The following is a 20880-nucleotide window of genomic DNA, read 5'->3' as shown; positions in this document are numbered from 1 at the left end:
AAGAAGGCCAATGGCATCCTGGCTTGTATCAGAAATAGTGTTGCCAGTAGGAGTAGGGAAGTCATTGTCCCTCTGTACTCAGCGCTGGTTTTGGGCCCCTCACTGCAAGAAAGGCATTGAGGCCCTGGAGCGTGTTCAGAGGAGGGCGACAAAGCTGGTGAGGGGTCTAGAGCACAGGCCTTATGAGGAGCAGCTGAGGGAGCTGGGATTGTTCAGTCTGGAGAAGAGGAGGCTCAGAGGAGACATCATCGCTCTCTGTAACTACCTGAAGGGAGGTTGTAGTGAGCTGGGGATCGGCCTCTTCTCTCTTGTAACTAGTGACAGGATGAGGGGGAATGGCCTCAAGCTGCACCAGGGGAGATTTAGGCTGGACATTAGGAAATTCTGCTTTTCTGAAAGAGTGGTCAGGCGCTGGAATGGGCTGCCCAGGGAGGTGGTGGAGTCACTGTCCCTGGAGGTGTTCAAGAAACGTTTAGATATAGCGTTGAGAGACATGGTTTAGTGGGGTTATTGGTGGTAGGTGGATGGTTGGACTGGATGATCTTGTAGGTCTTTTTCAACCTTGGTGATTCTATGGATAGACTTAAGTCCTCTTCAGAAATAGTGCTTTATCAATGATGCATAAATAGATGTGGAAAGCAATCCAAATCTTTTAAAATCACAGTTTTTGAACCTAAATCAGTTATTTTCTGGGAATAACTAGATTGTGTTTAGAACTCCTTGATGATGCGGTAGGTGCCTTCCTATCTCACGGCCTTTTGGTGGTTGTGAAAGATGGGCATTTTCCAAAGACAGATGTTTAGCACCTTCTGAAAGTGGTGAGTTCTTAAAATGACTTCAGTTTCTTCTCCCGTCCACCAGCCCCCAGTCAGAACTGCTCACTGTTCAGGTACAAGGGAAGCGTGATTTTATGAATCGCCATTCTTGACTTATTTTTAGCCTTCATTTCCTTTCAAAATTGCAAATACTGCAGCAGGATGCTAACAGATATTTGTAATTATTGAATAATATTTTTGGTGCTGGAGTAGGAGAAAATCCTGGATAATGTATCCATCTGTCTTTTATACAAAGCCAAGAATTTCAATCTCCTGTTTTCATTTTTTTCATTTTTAGTGCCTTCTCATACAACTGAAGCACCTGTATAAAAATAATTCTGATATATTTAAGATGTACTAAAACTATTCAAATTATAGAACCTCTATAAGCAAAATTACTTATTTTTATTTTCTAATGTGTAGAAAAGGAAATCGGACGCAAGAAGGCACCGTACTTAACATCAATAAAATGTTATTGTAGGCTTGCATTGCCCAATTCAGTAAGACAGAAAAAAAAGTTCCATATGTCCCCAAGGTACAGCATGCTTCATCACAGTGGCTTACTTGTAACACTTGTTCTACATTGATGTTTATATTTGCTTAAAAGCCAAATTGCTGTGATCATGGGCAGCGAGGTACAGGTATGTAAGGATGGTAGTCTAAAGGTTCTGTTGCTTCTATTTGATGGAAATAGGATTTCTTAATTTTCAGATTTGCGTTTTATATTTTTCTCCATGATATCATGCGTAGAAAATTTGATTCCTTTTAATTTTGGTTCCCATAAAGGACTTAAATACAAGATCTAAATAACTTTTTTTTTTAAGAGCCATATCATTTATATTTCTGAAATACTCTCCCATCTACATAGCTAATGTATCTAAAGGAAAGACATATACCTCATAGATCCCAGCTAACTTAATATGTTGCAAACTAGGAGCAATGATGATGATGCTGGAGCCTGAGCTCTCCACGCTGATCGTTGAGGCTCTGCTATGCTCTGCATCACTTCTGGAAGGTTCTGTGGCCACGTGAGTGCACATGGCTGGCCCAGGTAGCAGGGGTTGGACACAGCAGCAGGGCTGGGCCAGGTAGCTCTTTTACAGAGCAGCATCGTGTACTCCTAGTGGCTTAAGCACGGCAACTTAAAAATGGAGCGTAATCAAATTTGGGACATTTAATTAAAAGTAAATATACTCTTATCGTATTTCAGAAAACACATGCTGCAGTCAGTTTGGCATCCTGTCTCATTTGAAGTAAAGGAGGCACTAGAAGTAGATGAAGTGCCCAGTAAAGATAATAAGCAGCAATTTGCCAATTTTGAGTTCTTTACAGCAAGTTTTTTACTTACTCAGATATCCAGTCTCAAGAGAGAAAATTTTCCCCTCTGTATGGTTTTACACTGGAGGGCTAGGGGGAATTCTTCTCTGGTATTCTGGACAAGCTTACTTGCAGAAGTCATAATCTTTAATATGTGTAATTAACAAAACTAATGTAAGACATGGTGATAACAAGGAATTGAGATAGAAGAGTCTAGAAGGCAATATTTTAAAAACAATGATAAATTGTGGAAGTAAAAAATAAAAATAAAAAATGGTAGTTGTTCCCTAGAAGTAGAGAGTTTAAATTGAAACCAAGCGAATGCTTTTCATTTACCTCACGAGGGAACAATTGCAAAGCAGCGTAAGTTAGCTGAATCTGATAAAAACATAAATTCTGTCCTTTCTTCCTGGAAAACATTTCCATGTTAAAGTTACATCAGTTTCCCTCACAACAGTGAATTTGAACATAACTCTCCAGCCAGCCAAGGAGGAGAGGGCAAGCAGGCACTGAAGGATTTGAAATGACGTTTTCTGGCCTTGTGAAAATTTGTTGGTTAAATTACAGAAAGAAAGAGCAAAGTTCTCCCTAGTGAACTACTGTGGTTATCAAAAGGTTGGTGTTTATCCTTCCCCCAGCTGTCTCATAACAGACTGCTGTTGTTTATATGGTTTCAGCACTGCAGGCTGGAGGTGGACTGAGGAGGGATGGGCCAGGGGGTTTTAGCTCATGTCTTTGTTTTCCCCTCACCCTTTTTGTCCAGGAGCCCAGATGCACCAGCCCTTCACACAGACCTCTTCACCTCAGACCTGTTCTTGTTGCTTTAATGAGCATTTAAACATTCTGGGAATTTTTCTGTGGGCAGTCTTTGTTCACTGCAGAGGAGGCACTGAGCATAAGGAATGGATGTGTGTATTTATATATATTATGGCAAATCAGCAGCTGATTTTCTTAAATGCCAGTGTTTAAATTCATTGAAGTTTGATGTAAATATGTGATATATTTAAGCACAGGGTATTTTCAGAGCTGTGATACTAGACCTGACAGATTAATGCCTTGTTTCAGTAAATCTTCCTTCTGTTCAACTCAAAAAATCTTTGCCCAGTCAAGAGTTTGGGGTGTTCTAGTAGTTTCAAAATACGAACAGCAAACTCTTGATCAAAGAAGAGAGAAATCCAGCTGAAAACTTGGATAAACTCGCTTGTTGAATTTTAGTTGGCTATTTATCCTGACCCATCATGCTGCATTTAGTACTAAGGGATCGGTAATGGGACGTGAAAGTCTGTGATATGCTTTAGCTTGGAGGGTGAGATGTGCTAAATGAAACATTAAAGAGTTCTTCTGTGCTTCATTCTGTCCTAATGCAAGTTGTCAGTTAATTTTTGTGTGTGTGTGTTGGAAAAAGCAGAAATGTATTTTATCAAACTCAGTCATTTGTAAATACTTTGAACTAGAGCGACGGCTTTTTTTTCTTCAGTTAGGTTAAAAATAGTATGTCCTGGGGACAGAGGAAGCAGCTGTGTTAAAGTATCTGCGTATTGCTACATTTTCAGGATTTCTATTAATGATATAAAGTCAGTTGAAATGACATCCATTGCATATTTGTCCAGGCAAGTGGAAAAGAAAAATAAACAATGTGGTGCTAGAGAATTCATTAGAATCATGTGTGTCTCTGCATGTCTTTCCTACTTAGAAGAGCTGATACCTATGTTCTGGCCACAGTTACTTATATCATTCTGAGCAACACTAGACAGTGAACTTTGCCTGCCTAGTTTATCTTCTTATTCATCTTTACTGGTTTGTGGTTCACAAGTGTGCGGATAAAATATGCATCTTTTTCAAATAGTGCATGCTCTGAAGAATGCATAATTGTTTTTTAAGATGATGCTTTCTACGTGGAAAGGAGAAAAGCTAGACCTCTTAGCAGATAAATTCATTTATTTCATGACAACAAATGTTCCTGCAGTAACACAAATTTTCCCAAAGGAGAAGGTAACCATACATAAAGTGGAGGATATTGAAATCTTTCTTTATTAATGCTTATGCTATTGGAATACCAAATGCTGCACTGCTACACTATAAAGCTTTTTACTTTGTCTTGGAGTAAAAGATTAGAATTTCTCCCCTATAGATGTTTGTTTGCCATTTCTGTTGGCATGCACCATGAGCCAGGTTTGTGTAATAAGCTTCCAGAAAATAATTGTTTGTGTGCTAATCCTACTGTGTACCTCATTAGCACTTCTTCTTTTGTCCTCTTGTGTCTTTTGCTAACCTTTGTTTTCCAGGTATCTTCCCAATTTATTCTGGACAAGCCAATTAAAACTGAACTTAAATTTTAAATGGCTGTTACAAAATACCATGTTTTATAACTGTCATTAACGTTTTAATAATTAATTTGATACAGTTTTAGTAATAAATGTAAATTGTTTTTCCTCTTAGTTTTGGATATGGCCCGACACGTCCCTCTCTACCGAGCCCTGTTAGAATTACTCCGTGCTATTGCATCTTGCACGTCAATGGTGCCATTATTGCTTCCTCTGTCTGGAGAAAATAGTGAAGAGGAGGAAGAACAGTTGGAGTCACAAGCTTCTGTTGGGACCTTGTTGGCTAAAATGAAGACCTGTGTAGATACCTATACCAACCGACTGAGGTAACTGTTCTTATTATCACAACCATTAAGCCATTGTCCAGACTGAGAACATGCCATCTGCTTGATGTACGTTTGTGTTTACTTTGTGTATATTCTATTTTGTTATGCTACTTACTAGAATTTTTTTTCCATGACACAAATAAGTTGATGGGTTTCATACTTTTCTCAGAAAGAGGAGTGCTGCTTAAGAATCTGGGAGCTTCAAATTTCAAATTTCTTTCTTCATTGAGGACTTCACATTTCCTGCTGTCAGTCTGAAAGCGGGAGCATTCCTTGGAAGCTCTTTAAACATGCCCATTCTGTAAAGGACAGGATTGAGGAGGGTTCAACCAGACAGTATTTTTTACTAGAAATATCCCAAGTTTCTTCTACGTGGCACTGTGCCACTTTACCTGGTGAGTAAGGATTCCTCAGTGGATTGTCGGTCAGCAGCTAACTGGTTAGTAGAGAAGCCTTTTTGTGATCTGTCAGGAAGTACGAGATTAAGAAGGCAAGAGACTTAGTTGTTATTTGTAGTGAGAATCCTACCTGTATACTGGAAGCATAAGGTAGCTGAAGTTTTTTGACTAGTGTTATCTGTTGGCACTATGTATGTAAAGCATGCTTCTGCACACGGTGATTCTACAACAGTTAATCTTTCTATTAACGTGAGCTTTAGAGGTGAGCTGGGATGATGAAGATGATTTGAAATTACATATGAATGCCCTGGAGCCATCTGTGCCAGGCTTCAAGGTCTTCTACCCTGTTCCAAGAAACTCCACATTTGACAGCTTGTCAAGCACTCCTGCAGTCTGACAGAGCCATTAGCAAACAAATGGAGAAGTGTCTGAATCCCTTCTCTGCGGTGAAGCTATCTGGCTGTGTAAGGCTTGCAGTATAAAGCCATACAGGCTTGTTCTGCACACTGTCCAGAGTTCAGGGGACTTCTTAAGGAAAGTCACACGGCCAAGTCATAAATGACAACTTGCTTTGTCAGACCTGGTATTATTGTCCTATTATCTGTCCCAGGCTGGTTGGGCCATAGATCTTGGACAACTGCAAGGTTTAGACCAGCAGTCTTTTTCCTGTTCTGTTCAGTAACATCCAGTACCTGTATTGCTAAATTGTTTTTCCCCTTCTAAATTCATTCTTTTGACAAAGAAGAACTGCATGTTCTGGATAAATACAGTGCAATTTTGTATAATTTTAACAGCCCAAACAACTTAGTTTTGTCTTTCTTCTGGTTCTTTTGGGGATTAGTTTGCTGTTTAGTTTCAAAGACCAAGCCATCTTCTCAGAGCAATTCTGAGTGAATTTGATCATTGATTCTCACTTTGCAAAACTATGGCTTTCTGCTGTCACTGAGCTCTCACTGCTGACTTACACAAAAGGTTGAACTTTTGCTATGGCTCACAGGGCGAGAGACAAGTGTGAGAGGACTTTGTATAAATCAGCTGACAAATTAAGCTGGCACTGCATGTGTTTGTTGCTTGAAGGAACAGTCACTGGACTGGCACTCACAGAAGCAAGGAGCCCCTGCATGCTTCCCAATCCCTTGTGCCTCTGGCAGGTACTGGAGTTGGTTCAGATTTCACAACCAGCTTTTCATCTGTTTCTGGTTGTGTCTCCAACCTTTCTGGTTTCCAGAGCTGAGGATTTGGGTGTTTGGTTTTTTTTCTTTGTAATGGTTGAGTCAACTTTTTATGCCCTGGCTGAGGGGAGTGAGAGAACTGAAAGGCAAATGCTGCAATTCAGATTTCCATTCGTAATCTTTTAATAATTTTCTGCCACCAGCAGTTAAGAGGCTTCTTGGGTTCTCTTCAATTGCTTCCAATACGAAGTTGGCTCATTAAGAAACAATATTCATCTTTCCCTGAAAAACGTAATGCTCTCCTTAAGCATATGCTGAAATATCATGAAATTGAGGTAAATATAATATCAGGAAAAGGTGTTTGTAGAATGTTTTTCTCCCATTGTAAACTGAGAACATATGCCAATCCGTACTTGAGATTTTGAGCAGGAATCCCATTATTTGGAATAATTTCTTATAGATGCTGATGGGCTTAACTTGTGAATTTCTCTAATTCTTTTTAACTTAGCTTTCTAGTTGTGCATATGAAGCATGTAGTACCACGGTGCAATTTTCTTGCTGACTTAATACAAGAGAAAGAGAATAATACTACTTTATATTCGATACCTACCCTAGAACTGCCCACTTGTGCTTTGGTGGCAGTCATAGGTAGATCACAGTGTATTCAATCCTCTTAAAATAGGAAAGAAAATTGTATTTGGCTTCTGCGTAATTCATTTCCAGTACAAATATTTCTTTGTTCTGTTAATCTGGGCATCTGTTGGGTAGTCTCAGATTTATTAGGCATGGAAACCTGTGCCTTCTCATGTCACTTCCCTAAGTTAAAGTCCAAAAAGATTCTCAGTGAGAATGGCACTTGACCACTACTACTCATATACTCTTTTTCATTTTGATAAAATAAAACATGGTACTAATAGTTCTTCAGTGTCACCTTAGGATCTGAAAATAAAGAATAGTTCTTTCGGCACAGAATTATTATCAGTATTAATAACTGATGAATTAAAAAAAAATTCGTAATTGGTTCAGTTATATTATCAGTGTGCCTTTCTTGCATTATTTTGGTATATCAGCACAGAAAGAAATCTTGTCTTTTGCTCGTTGGTTTAAGCATAATACTGTTTGTCTTTAAAGCTGTATGTAGAGAAGGATGAAAATACCAACAGCCTGGACAGCCTGGAATCATTGGGGTGGAAGGTTTTAATTCTCAGCCTTTTAGCTGAAGGTTTGCCAGCAGTATAACGAAGTGTTGGCATGAATTACTTAAATGGGACAATCTGCTGCCCTTCTTAGGTCAAATGCTTTAAGAACAACGTAATTATGGGATCTGCTTTCAAAGATAGCATTTTTCTTTACCTGAACAGCAGTTCTGCTTGCATGTCTATCAAGTGTTACTTCCATGATGGAACATGACTTCCATCCAAAATTCAAGGGGAACAGTTTGGTTTTGGATTCCAGTTAGCATTCGGTTTCATTTACCTTCAAGTGCTGAAGGTAACACTGAATTGAAAAGTCAACAACCTTCTGGATAATGGAGACGACATTTAGGAATGAGATGCTCTCATGACTATTGGTCTAATAGGGAGGCAAAGCCATCGCTAACTGCAGTGTTGGGCTTGCAGAGAGGGTTGTCCCTACGGTGAGTTTGAGACATTTGTTCTCCTGGCTGAACCCTCTGCTGCAGAGAACTCTGTGCAGCAAAGCAGGCATGTCTGAACAGCCGTCTACTTTGTGAACTCTGTGGCAAATGCTTCAGTTTGACAAAATAAGCTGACGGGTCATTTGTATAATGCGGAATAGAGCAAGCCTATGTCTAGAAATTCCTATCTAGAAATGCTTTTACTTTTCATGTCACCCTGGCCCGAGTGATAACTCCTTCGGGGAGATCTGTATTCCATGGTCTTACACACTTCTGTCACTTGTCACTCTGCTGCTAAGGGTTAATGCAGCACAGTTCCAGGATGGTCAGAAGGTGTCTGACCCTGCCTGTCACGTTGTTGTTAGAGCTTATTGTTTTTCTGTTGTGTGAAGATGTTAGAATATAATCAGCTGAGCCTGAGGCATTTTCCCTGCTATAGTTCTTCAGTGTCTCCACTGATATTTTGCGGAACTTCTAAATGAAATGGTGCATTCTGCAAACAACGGTTTCCTTTCTAATCAAGTCTCAAGTATTTGGGTGTAATTTGGATGTAATTTTTTAATTATTATTTTTTAAAAGCAAAAACCACTGCCAGTTTCTCCTGAGGAACTCTCAATGTCGTGTTCAGAGTTTATGAGTGGCGGCAGGGAGCAGTCCTGCAATCTTTGTAGGTTTGAAATCTTCAATTTAGTGTCTGTAAATACAGTGCTTGAAGCCCCGAGGATGAGAGTGCGGAGCCATCTCGGAGGAGGCTGGTAGGCTTTGTCGGTTCTGTTTGCAAAGGCAGGTTGCCTTGCTTGTTTTGCCACATTTCAGGATATTGGTTTAAAAGTCTGTAGGTTACTGGAAGCAACACGCATCTATTTGGTGTCTGTGCAAACCTACAGAAGGTGTGGGACATTAGGGCTGGTTGATACCAAACTCGTGGCAATTTAATCACAACAAAGAGTCCATCAGTATAAAACAGAGCCAAACTCTGTTCCAAGCAACATCTCTGCAGTACAGAATGGTTCACTGCCTTTATTTTGTGAATAATTTGATAAATGTGTCATTCCATATTGTCACGTTTACCTCTAAGTACCTGGCATGAGTGAGTAACTCTAAGTATTGGCTTTAAAAATTAAAGTTGCCTTGGGAGTGTATCATTCATTATTCATTTAGCACTGCGTGAAAAGAAGGCTGTCATCTTCGAGCACAAGCTAAATTAATGGCTTAAATTATTAGCATGTACACTGCTGTCTTCTCTAGCAAATATATTAGTTACTGTCATCCTTTTAAATGTGAGTTGACATGATATTGTCCACTTCTCCTTCAGTGGGTGAAAAACTGCAAGGCAGGTTTCTAAGTCCTAATCAAATATTTGGCTCTTCCTCTACTCTGAAAATTGTAACATTTAGACAAAAGTTTGGCCTGTATTAATTAACTGATACATTTTGCTTTATACACAAAATCTTGGTGGAAAGAAATATACAGCATAACACAGACATTGAAATGTTTTCTAAAAATAGAGAAAATGTACATCAAAATAGTTAAATGGCTGTATTTTCTACCTTAGATAATTATTCATGAGTATTACTGGTTCTTCAGGTTCTTTGAAATACTGAAAAACTCAGAGCTCAGGAATGTGATAACACTGCTAGTTTATCCGTGTGCGTAAACGTATGTGCAGGCTGCTACAGTGCAGGAAGGATGGAAGGATCCTTCTGTCTTTATCATTTCAGTTTCAGTATTTCATCTCCTCGTTCATAATTTTTTGGGAGAGCATCTGCAATTCTTAGCAACTCCCTCTCTCCAGCTGGGATCTCTTTAGCCTTCTGAGATGTGTGTGTGACGCACAGCATGGAGAGCTGCAGCAGCACCATAGAGTGGAGATGGTACCAAGAAGGGAGGACAATGTTTCTGCAGCTAATCATTTGTTTTGCCCATATTACACATGCTCACAAAGGGGAGAATGCTCACCTAAGTGTTGTTTTTTTTTGTTAGAACACAAAATAATATCACGTGTTTGAGATTTTACTAAGAAATAGGTTTGGGGACCAAAAAATCATCTTTGGTATTGCTGTAAATTTGTCCTGGGAGTGATGCTGACAGTGAAGTTCAGTTCTGTCTCAGGAGGCTAGCAATGACAAAACTGTGTGAACTTCAAAAATTGTAATCAGTGTGAAAGTCTGTACCACTGGGGAACCCTCGGCAGACTTCCCCATCTGGAGTCTGGGGAATTGTTTGATTTACCATATGCTGATTGTAAATAAACTGCAAAACTATAAAGCGCTGTGAATATCTCCAAGTAATTGCGTATATAACTGAGTATGTAGAGAAGGTAGTCCTGAAGCAACATCAGCTGTGCAGGATTAATCACAATAAGCTGATATTCTAATCTAGATACCAAAAGATTTGGTAGTCTTAAACTCTGAACTATACACTGTTTTCCTTCAGTGCGCTCCTCCTGACTTGGAGTATCTGAAAGCTCAGTTGCTTGAAGTCAGCAATGGGCTAACGTCACTTTGGATTAAGTTTGGAACACAGAAACTGCACCATGCTGCAGTAATGAATTTTGTTATTAATGTAGTCTAGTGATGTTCTCATTTTATTAGGTGCGGTGCAAAGACTTTTGTTATTGATGTAATCACCTCTTTGCAATACTTTAGAGATTAGTTATTTATGCATTATTTCAGCCTAGTTCAAAAGAAAGCAAGCATATTGTAATTGATATTTACTAAAATATATGTTTGGAACATCAAAGCATTACATTGCTAATTATTCTTGCTAAGGTAGCTTTGTTTTGCTTCTAGGTATGGTAGTGGGAAAGAAAGCTGCAGCTTTTTGGCTGTTTATCGTGTTTAGATCTTAAAATGAGCAAAGTTCTGGTGAAGTGATGCAACGCAGAGCAGTTTCCCAGGCTGCTCTTGTAAGGGCAGGTGAGGCTGAGCACTCAGTTCAGGTCACATTTGGGGACTATACGGGACTGAATTGATGTCCATTTTTATTAAGCATCTTCTCAGTACAGCATTATTTCTCCACCACACGTGCACCATGCCCACACTTACTGCAGGAGCAGTAGATCTCTGTGGTTGTCATCACCTCTGCATGGAATCATCTCTGGTGACCCACGAGGCTGTCACCTTTAGCACAGGGCAGACCTCAGATTAGGGGCTAATGCAAGGGAAGGGTCCTTCTGGGATCCTGAATCCTTCCATTTAGTGAATGAGGATTTTAAATCCTCTGTTTAGTGAACAGGGATCCTAAATCCTACCATTCAACGAGCTCATGAGGTCTTCAGCTCTGTGACTTGCATCAGAACCCTGTATTTGTGATCCTGGCTGGACAATTTGGGGTTGTTGCTCTGTGTTCTGGTGGGTATTGAGATCTTTGAAAAAGAATCCTCCATAAAGGAGGAGCTGGACTCCATGATCCTTATGGATCCCTTCCAACTTGAGATATTCTATGATACATGCTATTAAAATATTTACAGAAAACAGCTGGGAAGATGGGGCAGGGAGTGCTTATTAGCATTAGAATCTCTAAGATTTGCAGTATAACAGTGTAAATTTATTCCAGCTCTTAAATATTCTGAAACAGGCACAGTTACTATCAAATACCACATCTTCATTTCAGTAACCGAGTATGCTGGTAAAGACTGAGTTATCACAATCAAAATATATAAATATGTCTGTATGTCCGCAGGTCTAAAAAAGACAAGGCTAAAGCGGGAGTAAAGCCAGATACTTCTGATCAAGAACCAGAGGGACTGACACTTTTGGTACCAGACATCCAGAAGACTGCTGAGATAGTTTATGCTGCTACCACCAGCTTACGCCAGGCAAACCAAGGTAAAATAGAAATACTTTTATAAACACTGAGTAGTGGTTATTGTGGTTATTCATTCCCAGGCAATTTAAAAATTGCGAGAGAAAAGACTTCCCCCTGGCCCTAGTGACTGGCTACGTTTTCATGTGTACTTGTTTGGAACCTTGTGTTAGTCTTAAATTCTAAAATCAGGATATAGAATAATTCAAGTTAGTTAGAGGACATCTCACAACTTTCTGCACCATTGTGTAGTACATTGTTTTTCCTGTTAGAAGACAAGAGAGAGAACCTGTAGTAGCAAGCCTTTGCTATTAAAGCTAAACCTTGTGAATTAGCATGGCTATATGCAGAACAAAAATCTGAATCGTGAATTGAACTGCATACAGCCAACCAACCTCTTCATTGTCCAGTAAAGAGAGCTAAGATGAAGTGGCCTAATTAGTGAGAGCACGTTCTGTGAAGGAGTTTATAACCAGCTCCTGATATTGGAGAGTGGATAAAGGAATATTCATAACAGCACTGGTCTTGAATTATTCCTGAGCTGAGATAACCATCTTTATTTGGCTGTTTGGATGATGAACAGAACAACCTATGACAACAGAAAAGTAATAGTGAGAAATGCAGAGGTGGTTAAAGAGGTTAAGATCAGAGGCAGCCTGGACTGCAGCGACCGTGCCCTGGTCAAGTTAGTGATCTCAAGGAATGTGGGCCTGGCAAAGAGTGGAGTCAGGACTTCAGGAGATCAAACATCAGGTTGTTTAAGGAATTGTTGGAAGCGATCTCCTGGGAAAATGTCCTTAGGGACAAAGGAACAGAACAGAGCTGGAAGCACTTTAAGAATGTGTTTCTGAGAGCACTAGCTCTCCATCCTCCAGAATAAGAAATCAGGCAGAAGAGGCAGGAAACCAGCGTAGCTAAGCAAGAACCTGCTGGTAAGGCTGAGAGAAAAGAAGGAAAAGTAAAAGCAATGGAAGCAGGGGAATACAGGGATGCTGTCAGGATGTGCAGGGATGGGATCAAGAAAGCCAAAGCATGGATGGAATTAAACTAGCAAGGGATGTAAAAAACAGCAAGGAGGATTTCTTTAGGTACATTGATCACAAGAGACAGGGAAAGGAGAGCGTACCCCCTCTGATAAATGAAAAGTGAAAACTGGCCTTCTCAGCTGTGGGGAAGGCTGAAGTACTTAATGACTTGTTTGCATCAGTCTTTGCTGTCACGCTTCTCAAGTCGCTCCCTCTCGTGTCCCTGAATTTCCAAGCTGGGGTCGGGGGAGCAAAATCCCTCCCAGTGTAAGAGCAGAGCAAGTCTGAGACCACCTCATGGGGCTGAATGTGTACAAGTCTATGGGGCTGGGCAATATGCATCCTGGGCTCCTGAAGGAGCTGGCTGATGTGGTTGATGAGCTGCTCTCCCATATATTTGAAAAGTCGTGGCTGTCAGGTGAAGTCCTCAGTGACTGGAAAAAGGGAACGTCACTCCCATTTTTAAGAAAGGGAGAAATGAAGACATAGGTAACGGCAGGCTGGTGAGCCCCACCTCTGTGACTGGGAAGATCCAGGATTGGATCCTCCTGGAAGAGATGTGAAGGCACATGAGAGATGAGGAGGTGATCTGAAACAGCAAGCGAGGCTTCACCAAGGGCAGGTTGTGCCTCACTAATCTGGTGGCCTTCCATGATGGAGTGATGTCATGGGTGGACCGAGGAAGGGCAACTGATGTTGTCTATCTGGACTTGTGCAAGGCCTTTGACATGGTTCTGGACCACATCCTTATCTCTAAATTGGAGAGATACGGATTTGAAGGATGGACTGTTTAGTGAATAAAGAATTGGCTGGATGGTCATAGCCAGAGGGTTGTGGTCAGTGGTTCTACATCCAGGAGGAGGCTGGTCATGAGTGGTGTCCCCCTTGGGACCATCTTGGGACTGGTGCTCTTCAACATCTTTATCAACGACTTAGACTGTGGGATTGAGTGTATGCTCAGCAAGTTTGCTGAAGACACTAAGCTGAGTGGTGCAGTCAATACAATAGAAAGATGGGATGCCATCCAGAGGGACCTGGACAGACTTGAAAAGTGGGACCACCAGAACCTGCTGAGGTTTAATAAGGCCAAGTACAAGGTGTTGCACTTGGGTCAGGGCAATCCTAGATAAGAGTACAGACTGGTAGATGGAACTCCTTGAGAGCAGCCCTGCTGAGAAGGACTTGGGGGTCCTGGTGGATGAAAAGCTGGACATAAGCCAGCTTGCAGCCCAGACATCCAATGGTATCCTGGGTTGCATCAAAAGAGGGGTGGCCTGCAGGGCAAGGGAGGTGACTGTCCCCCTCAGCTCTGCCCTCATGAGGCCCCATCTGGAGTACTGCATCCAGACTTAGGGCACCCAGTACAAGAAGGATGCTGAGCTGTTGAAATGGGTCCAGAGGAGAGTCATGATCAGAGGGCTGGAGCACCTCTCCTGTGATGAAAGGTGAGGGAGTTGGGATTGTTTAGCTTGGGAAAGAGAAGTCTTAAGGGAGACCTCACTGTGATCTTCCAGTAATTGTGAAAGGAGCTTACAAGCAGGAGGGGGACCGACTTTTTACACAGGTAGATAGCAAAAGGACAAAGGGGAGTGGCTTTAAACTGAAAAGGGGGAGGTTTAGGTTAGATATTAGGAAGAAATTCTTCACTCAGAGGGTAGTGAAGCACTGGCGTGTGCTGCCCAGAAATGCTGTGGATGCCCCATCCCTGCAAGTGTTCAAGGCCAGGATGGATTCCTGGGCAGTCTGATCTAGTGGTTGGCAACTCTGCCCATGGCAGGGTGGTTGGAACTAGATGATCACTGAGATCCCTTCCAACCCAAGCCGTTCTATGATACTGTGAAAAACAGATTTGTATGTTGTGAATGATCCCCAGTATTCAGAATTCTTTGCAGATACTGTAATCATAAAATGTCATTTCAAGATAAATAATCCACAAATGTTTGGTGTACTTGTCCCAAAATTACATTAACTACAAATAATCATCACATTTTATATAACAGAAAAGAAGATGGCTGAATATTCCAAAAAAGCTGCTGTGAAGCCCAAACCATTGTCTGTTTTACGCTCTCTTGAAGAAAAGTATGTGGCTGTCATGAAAAAACTCCAGTTTGGTAGGTTGAGAAGTGTGAATGTATTTAAGAAAGCATATGCATAAGAAATATATAATCTATTGCAATGAGTCCGTAATTTTTTTTTTTTTGAAATAATTTTAAAATATTTTTTTAATGATACTTTTCACACATGGAAAATTATACAAGTCGGTATTTCCAGGTTGCCAACTAATGCGCTCATTGAACAAACAGGAAATGTGTTATGCTATCCGTACACTACGTGGGACCAGTCACAAAGTTCAGCGATGATATTCATATTTTCATTCCAGTACAGATTTGTGATATCTTCCTCAAATTCTATTGCAGTGTCAGTAGAATTTTTTAAAGCTCTTATTAAGACTTATTAAAAGTACATCTTTTTTAAAAATGGCTTTTATTTTTTAAATGGATTAGAATTCAGAAGAAAACGCATTAGAGTAAAATGGAACTGTCGTAAACTTCATTCTGTGCTTTTTTTATGGAACTCAATATGTTGCATTTGGAAAACACAATGAGAATCAGTGCTCGTTTTGGCCGTAAGAGAATGTTTTTTTACGAATAAAAAAATTCGTAAAGAATAGTATCTCATTCAAATAGAGCTGTAAAATTATTGCAGAAACACGTTTATGAATATTTTTTGAGTTGCAGTGACAATATTTGCAATCGCATTTCTTTGCTGCTGTATTTGTAAGAGATTTTCCTCACAAGTGTTTGTGGAGTTGTATGCCAGGAATAGGGAGGTAGGAAAGTTTGTAATGGCAGCTTTTCATCCTGGCATCCAAGCTGTAGATTCTGTGTAGTTAAGTGACTAAAGAAAATTAACCTCACTGTAATTCTGTATGATCTTCTAATAACATTGCAACTACTACACAATTAAATGCTGTTGGCACTCTGTTCTGCACTGATTCCACCAGTAGCACTATTATGTATTTGTAAGTATCATTGTGTTCCTGGCCTGGAGTAGCTGGTAGCCTTCCAAATCAGAAATTGTGTACATTGTATATGAGAGCTTGTAAATTTGCTGCAGGAATTCATTTAACTCAAGACTGGTAATGCTCTGGTTTTTGAGATCACCGTTAACTCACAAAATACACATTTTCTTGATACACATTAAAATTTCCTGATTTTAATACTCAGAATCTTTATCCAAGACTGATCTGTTATTAACTTCACTGTTTTCCTGATGGTTTTTTTTTCCTCTTCTAGATACATTTGAAATGGTTTCTGAAGATGATGATGGAAAACTGGTTTTTAAAGTAAATTACCACTACATGTCTCAGGTAAAAAATGCAAGTGACGCCAACAGTGCTGCCAGAGCCCGACGTCTTGCACAAGAAGCTGTGACTCTTTCAACGTCACTGCCTCTCTCATCTTCATCCAGTGTTTTTGTACGTTGTGATGAGGAGCGGCTTGACATTATGAAGGTAAAGTTATTTTTATTTCTCTCTTTCAGCTCGGTATATAAGAAGATACAGAAGTATTTCATTTGTACTTCAGTCGTTATCTCAACTTCTATACTAATATACTTGGAGGTATTTTAGTCTGATCCTGATTTTTCAGTGGTTTGGTGGGCATCCATCTACCATAGAGGACTTTGTTAGCGAAGTAGATTTAATAGGACAAGGCTTGTTCTTCAGCTATTCAGAAAGGAAAAATGTAGTTTTGCTACTCCATTGTGGTCAAAGTGTATCTTTGTATACTACAGTTAAGTCAGTTAAAAGTGGTAGGTGTGGAGAAATACACTGAACACCTCTTGTCCTAAAGTTAAAAGGCAGACATGTTTTGCTTTCCATTTGTAATCTGTAAGGAGAAAGAGATATTAGCAGGGGTCTTCAATTATCTAGACTACTGAAATGAACAGACTGATAGCCTGTATATGATGATGATGTCTAATAATATTTTCTAGTAAATATCATGTGGAAATAAAAATTATTCCCATAACTTACAGAAATCTCAACTGGATGACAAAAATAAGGGTTCATTCTGAAAACTCTTTTTCCTTTCTTAACAATGGTAGGTTCTCATTACTGGCCCAGCAGACACCCCGTATGCAAATGGATGCTTTGAATTTGATGTATATTTTCCACAAGACTATCCTAACTCCCCTCCACTTGTGAATCTGGAAACAACTGGAGGCCACAGTGTGAGATTTAATCCAAATCTCTACAATGATGGCAAGGTAGGTCAACTTTACTCTTGTGAGTAGATGTAACAAAGAAGTGAAACGGATGAAACTTCTGTTTTTTAGTAGTTCTGTGTCTTAAGTAAGATAATTCTGATCTTCCAAGATTAAACGGCTTAAGAGTGGGAGACCAAAGGCCTTTCTACCTCAGTATCTTGCTTCCAGTCGTGAACAGAAAGGTGGTGTTTTTGCCTGGAGAATGTGGCATATTTTGTACTCTGGGTTTGGCAAACCTTGTAGTTTCTCCAAAATTAGGTTGCTCATCTGGATGCTTTGCGACTGTGTGTGTGTGGAGACAGGTCTTGCTGACTTGCAGCTGTGGCCAGCAAGGTTTTAAGAAAAGGGCAAGGGTTGGTCAGCACCTTCTCAGTCTCCAGCAGCTTAACAGGGTCCTCAGTGAAAAAAATCTACCAGTTTGTCCAATGACTTTTTGAAACCCTGCATGTCTTCATCTACAACATTGCACAGTAGTGAGTTCTACCGCTACGCAATGAGTGGTATAGTAACTGCTTTTCAAAATTTTGTTAAAATTTAAAAAAACTTGCTCATAATTGACTCTTGATTAAAATATTCAAGTATGTGTAAGGAGCTGAGAGAGGTATTGTGCGCTACCTGAATTTAGAGGTGCTTGTTTTTTTTCTCCTTTTATAATCAAATGATCAGCTGCTCCTGACGTAGTGGAGAAAAATTCTATTAAAGCTGGTCTTCAAACTAAAATGAAAAATATTTTAACAATTACAAATGGAAATGATCTTTTATCTGAATTGTCTTACAGATAATTTATTTTTAAAACCTTTATCAGCTGGAATGGACTAAAAAGCAAGCAATTTTGACCTAGAGAAATGTTCTTTTCCACTTTCCTTGCTAAATTAGTCAGGCAGAAATCTATTTAGGCTAACTGAAGTACCCAGGATCCTTTCCATGGACAAAGTGTACTTCGTTTCAGCTGCAACCGGTTGCATTTGCCAAGTACCTTGTCTCTCTCTGCATGCAAAAGTGCTTTTTCCATTCTGTGATAAGGTTCAAGAACTCTATAGACTTCACTACAAAAAATTCAGATCAGTCGTAAGAGTTGATAAGTATTTTCAATTCCTTGCTAGTTTGTGCGACAGAGAGCACCTTTGAAATGGTTAACCAGAATGATTTTCTTTAAAAACAAGAAGTGTTAGAACAGTATTTAAAGAAGAAAATAGAGAATCAGATATTAATGATTAATTTATTTTTGGAGCCACTAGAATCCATAAGTATTCTTTGAAGAAAAGTAATGCATTTGTTTTCTTCATTTATTAGCATGTTTTTCTTCCTTATCCACATTACTTTTATCCGCTTTCATTTCAAATTAATTTCAGAGGAAATAAATTTGTCTATTGCAATGAAGTTACACAAAAGTTTGTTCAAAAAAAGGAACTTAATGCGATGTTAACATTTTGTTCTACCCAAGCCGAGCAAATTTATTATAATGTTTATCTGTGGTATTAATAATGTGACCTTCTTAGGTATGTTTAAGCATACTTAACACATGGCATGGGAGGCCAGAAGAGAAATGGAATCCTCAAACATCAAGTTTTTTGCAGGTGAGTATTTCTTGTTTCTCTCCAATTTGTCACAGAGTAGTAAGTTTGTCATTCTTAAGGCTTTCTCTTAGTGATTTTACGCTGGAATTTTCTTCCTTGAGTAAGCATAAATTAAACAGTAGTCCAGAAAATGTCTTATTGTGACATTCCTTTTCTGTATCTGATTCTAACGTGTTTATCTGAAATTGTCTAAGCCTTATTTTGCAAACAGACTTGAGTTTAGTCCACCTATGTACTAGGTCAGTAAGCAAGGTCTAATCAAGAAGCCGTATTATTAAGTGTTGCTATTTAGAAGATAAAAAGCCACAACAATCAGTCTGATTTCCAAGGAGGTTAGAGCATGGGAGAATAAAATCACATCAGATTCATGAATGCAGGTAGATGCATCTACATACGAGTCTTTCAATGCATGGTGAAGGGGCTGTGGGGGAGTTCATAATAGTTGGCTGCCACTTAAATGTTACTGCAAGGATGAAATTAATATGCTGTGAATGTCCAGCACTCAAGCCATTCTCAGTTTATCTTGAGGAGTGCCTCTTTAAGATGACTTTTTTTTTTACTTCCACATGTAAAAATCCTTTCATTGTAGCAGGAGCTGTGATGGGATGTAGTAATCTTTACATACATATATCCAGGCAGTTATATTTAACAGCTACAATTGAACTAAATAACTGCATGAATTTGTCAGAACCTGGACTGAAAACTCACAGTATAGAAAACTCCCAGATCTTGTCTTCCTTCAAATATTTTCTTGTATTAGCAAATGCTGCAAGGTTGAGAAAAGCTGTCTCCCCTATGTGAGAATCACTTTAGTGCAATAAAAAAAAAAATCCAAATTATACTTTTGAAAAATGCTGAGACTTTACACTAAAAACCAATCTTGTCTTACCTGGCAAATCCTCGCCTCTATTACTCAGAAGTTAAATATGAATAGCTGATAACTTAAAACTAGCTAACTTTCCTAACAGGTCTGATCCAGTCAAATACAAAAAGTTAATCAAGAGTTACATCTTACTGATTTCTTGAGAGTGCCTAGAAACAATTCCAATTGATTCCACATTTTTTGACTAATATTGTGCAAATCAAAAAAAATTATATAGAACTTGGCTGGAATGAACAACTCTTGCAACCCAATCCATATGGGCACCTTTTGTTCAAGGTATCAGAGCACCCAACTTCTAAGGGAGCCTGGGAGCACGGTGTCTATTTTGATGTACTTCAGTGCTTTTGTAAATGTGGAGACCTACCCTCATAGAGGCTTACCACGGATCTTCAGTCAATTGCAACAAGTTGCTCAGTGTTCTTGATACCTACAGAAGTGTTTTCCTGAGGGGAGTCGAAATGCCTCAGTTATCCCACAAATACATACGCTTAAAATTATGTGCAAGTGCATGTTCTTAAGCAGTCTAACCAGATGTGGAGGAAATGTTAACATCAAATCAGCTGAGAACAAAACAACTCCTGTTCACTCTTTTCTTGTTTGCTCTCTCATCATTCATTCTCTCTCTGTGCTTCATGCAAACTTCAGCTCTTGTACAAACTGCCTTCTACATTCACACAGTATCTTCAATTCTTTATCATCTACTGGTCTTCTACTCCATGTACAGCCTGAGTGACTGGATTTCCTGTACTGACTGTCCAGCTATACATGAAATGAAATTAGCATGCATCCTCATGGGGAAGAATTTGGGTTTCCCTAGGTTGTTCCTCTTGTTTTGGGTCAGACAGTATCATTTAAAAGTTCCTTGACTGCATAATACCATCTATTTATCTGCATGTCTTCATACAGAGTTGTTTTTTTTCTGTATTAACACCGTTGGTAGAGTTTTCATTACTAATATTTAAATATTCTTCTAGGTTTTGTTTATACTGCATTAGTAATTTTCAAATTGCACAGCAACATATAAGCGCGTATATTACCCTTTACCCTTGTACTAGTAATATAACAAAATATTTAAGAGAGCCATCATGCACTGTAGGTGAGTTTGGTATTCTGGGGCAGTAGCTACACACTTCCAGATTTTAGTTCAGAGGACTCGCCATCATAGACGAAAAAAAGGCTAATGTATGTTTATCTTATAACAGAGTTTCTGTGCGAGATATGTAAGCTTAAATGATCTTCATTGCAAAGACCCTATTAGCTGTTTTGAGATGTTGCTTTTGTAAGCAATGATTTTAGTAAAGCCAGTCCCAAAACTTTGCATTTCTGAAGCC

At 39.4% G+C, this 20880-nt stretch overlaps 1 protein-coding gene across 3 annotated transcripts in view; it reads left to right on the top strand.

The window, feature by feature from the left end:
* BIRC6 (baculoviral IAP repeat containing 6) overlaps positions 1-20880 on the top strand; it is a 175647-nt gene that overhangs the window by 142474 nt on the left and 12293 nt on the right. For all 3 annotated transcript variants that reach the window (XM_021392468.1, XM_021392466.1, XM_021392467.1), the window contains exons 66-71: positions 4572-4782; positions 11673-11818; positions 14821-14931; positions 16117-16334; positions 16928-17089; positions 18589-18666. In XM_021392468.1, coding sequence (XP_021248143.1) covers positions 4572-4782; positions 11673-11818; positions 14821-14931; positions 16117-16334; positions 16928-17089; positions 18589-18666 — 926 coding nt within the window. The remainder of the gene's footprint in view (positions 1-4571; positions 4783-11672; positions 11819-14820; positions 14932-16116; positions 16335-16927; positions 17090-18588; positions 18667-20880) is intronic.

The sequence above is a fragment of the Numida meleagris genome, chromosome 3 (assembly GCF_002078875.1).
Source record: "Numida meleagris isolate 19003 breed g44 Domestic line chromosome 3, NumMel1.0, whole genome shotgun sequence".
NCBI classification, from domain to species: Eukaryota; Metazoa; Chordata; class Aves; order Galliformes; family Numididae; genus Numida; species Numida meleagris.
The sequence above is the reverse complement of the archived record's forward strand: the minus strand, read 5'-3'. Positions and strand labels throughout refer to the sequence as shown.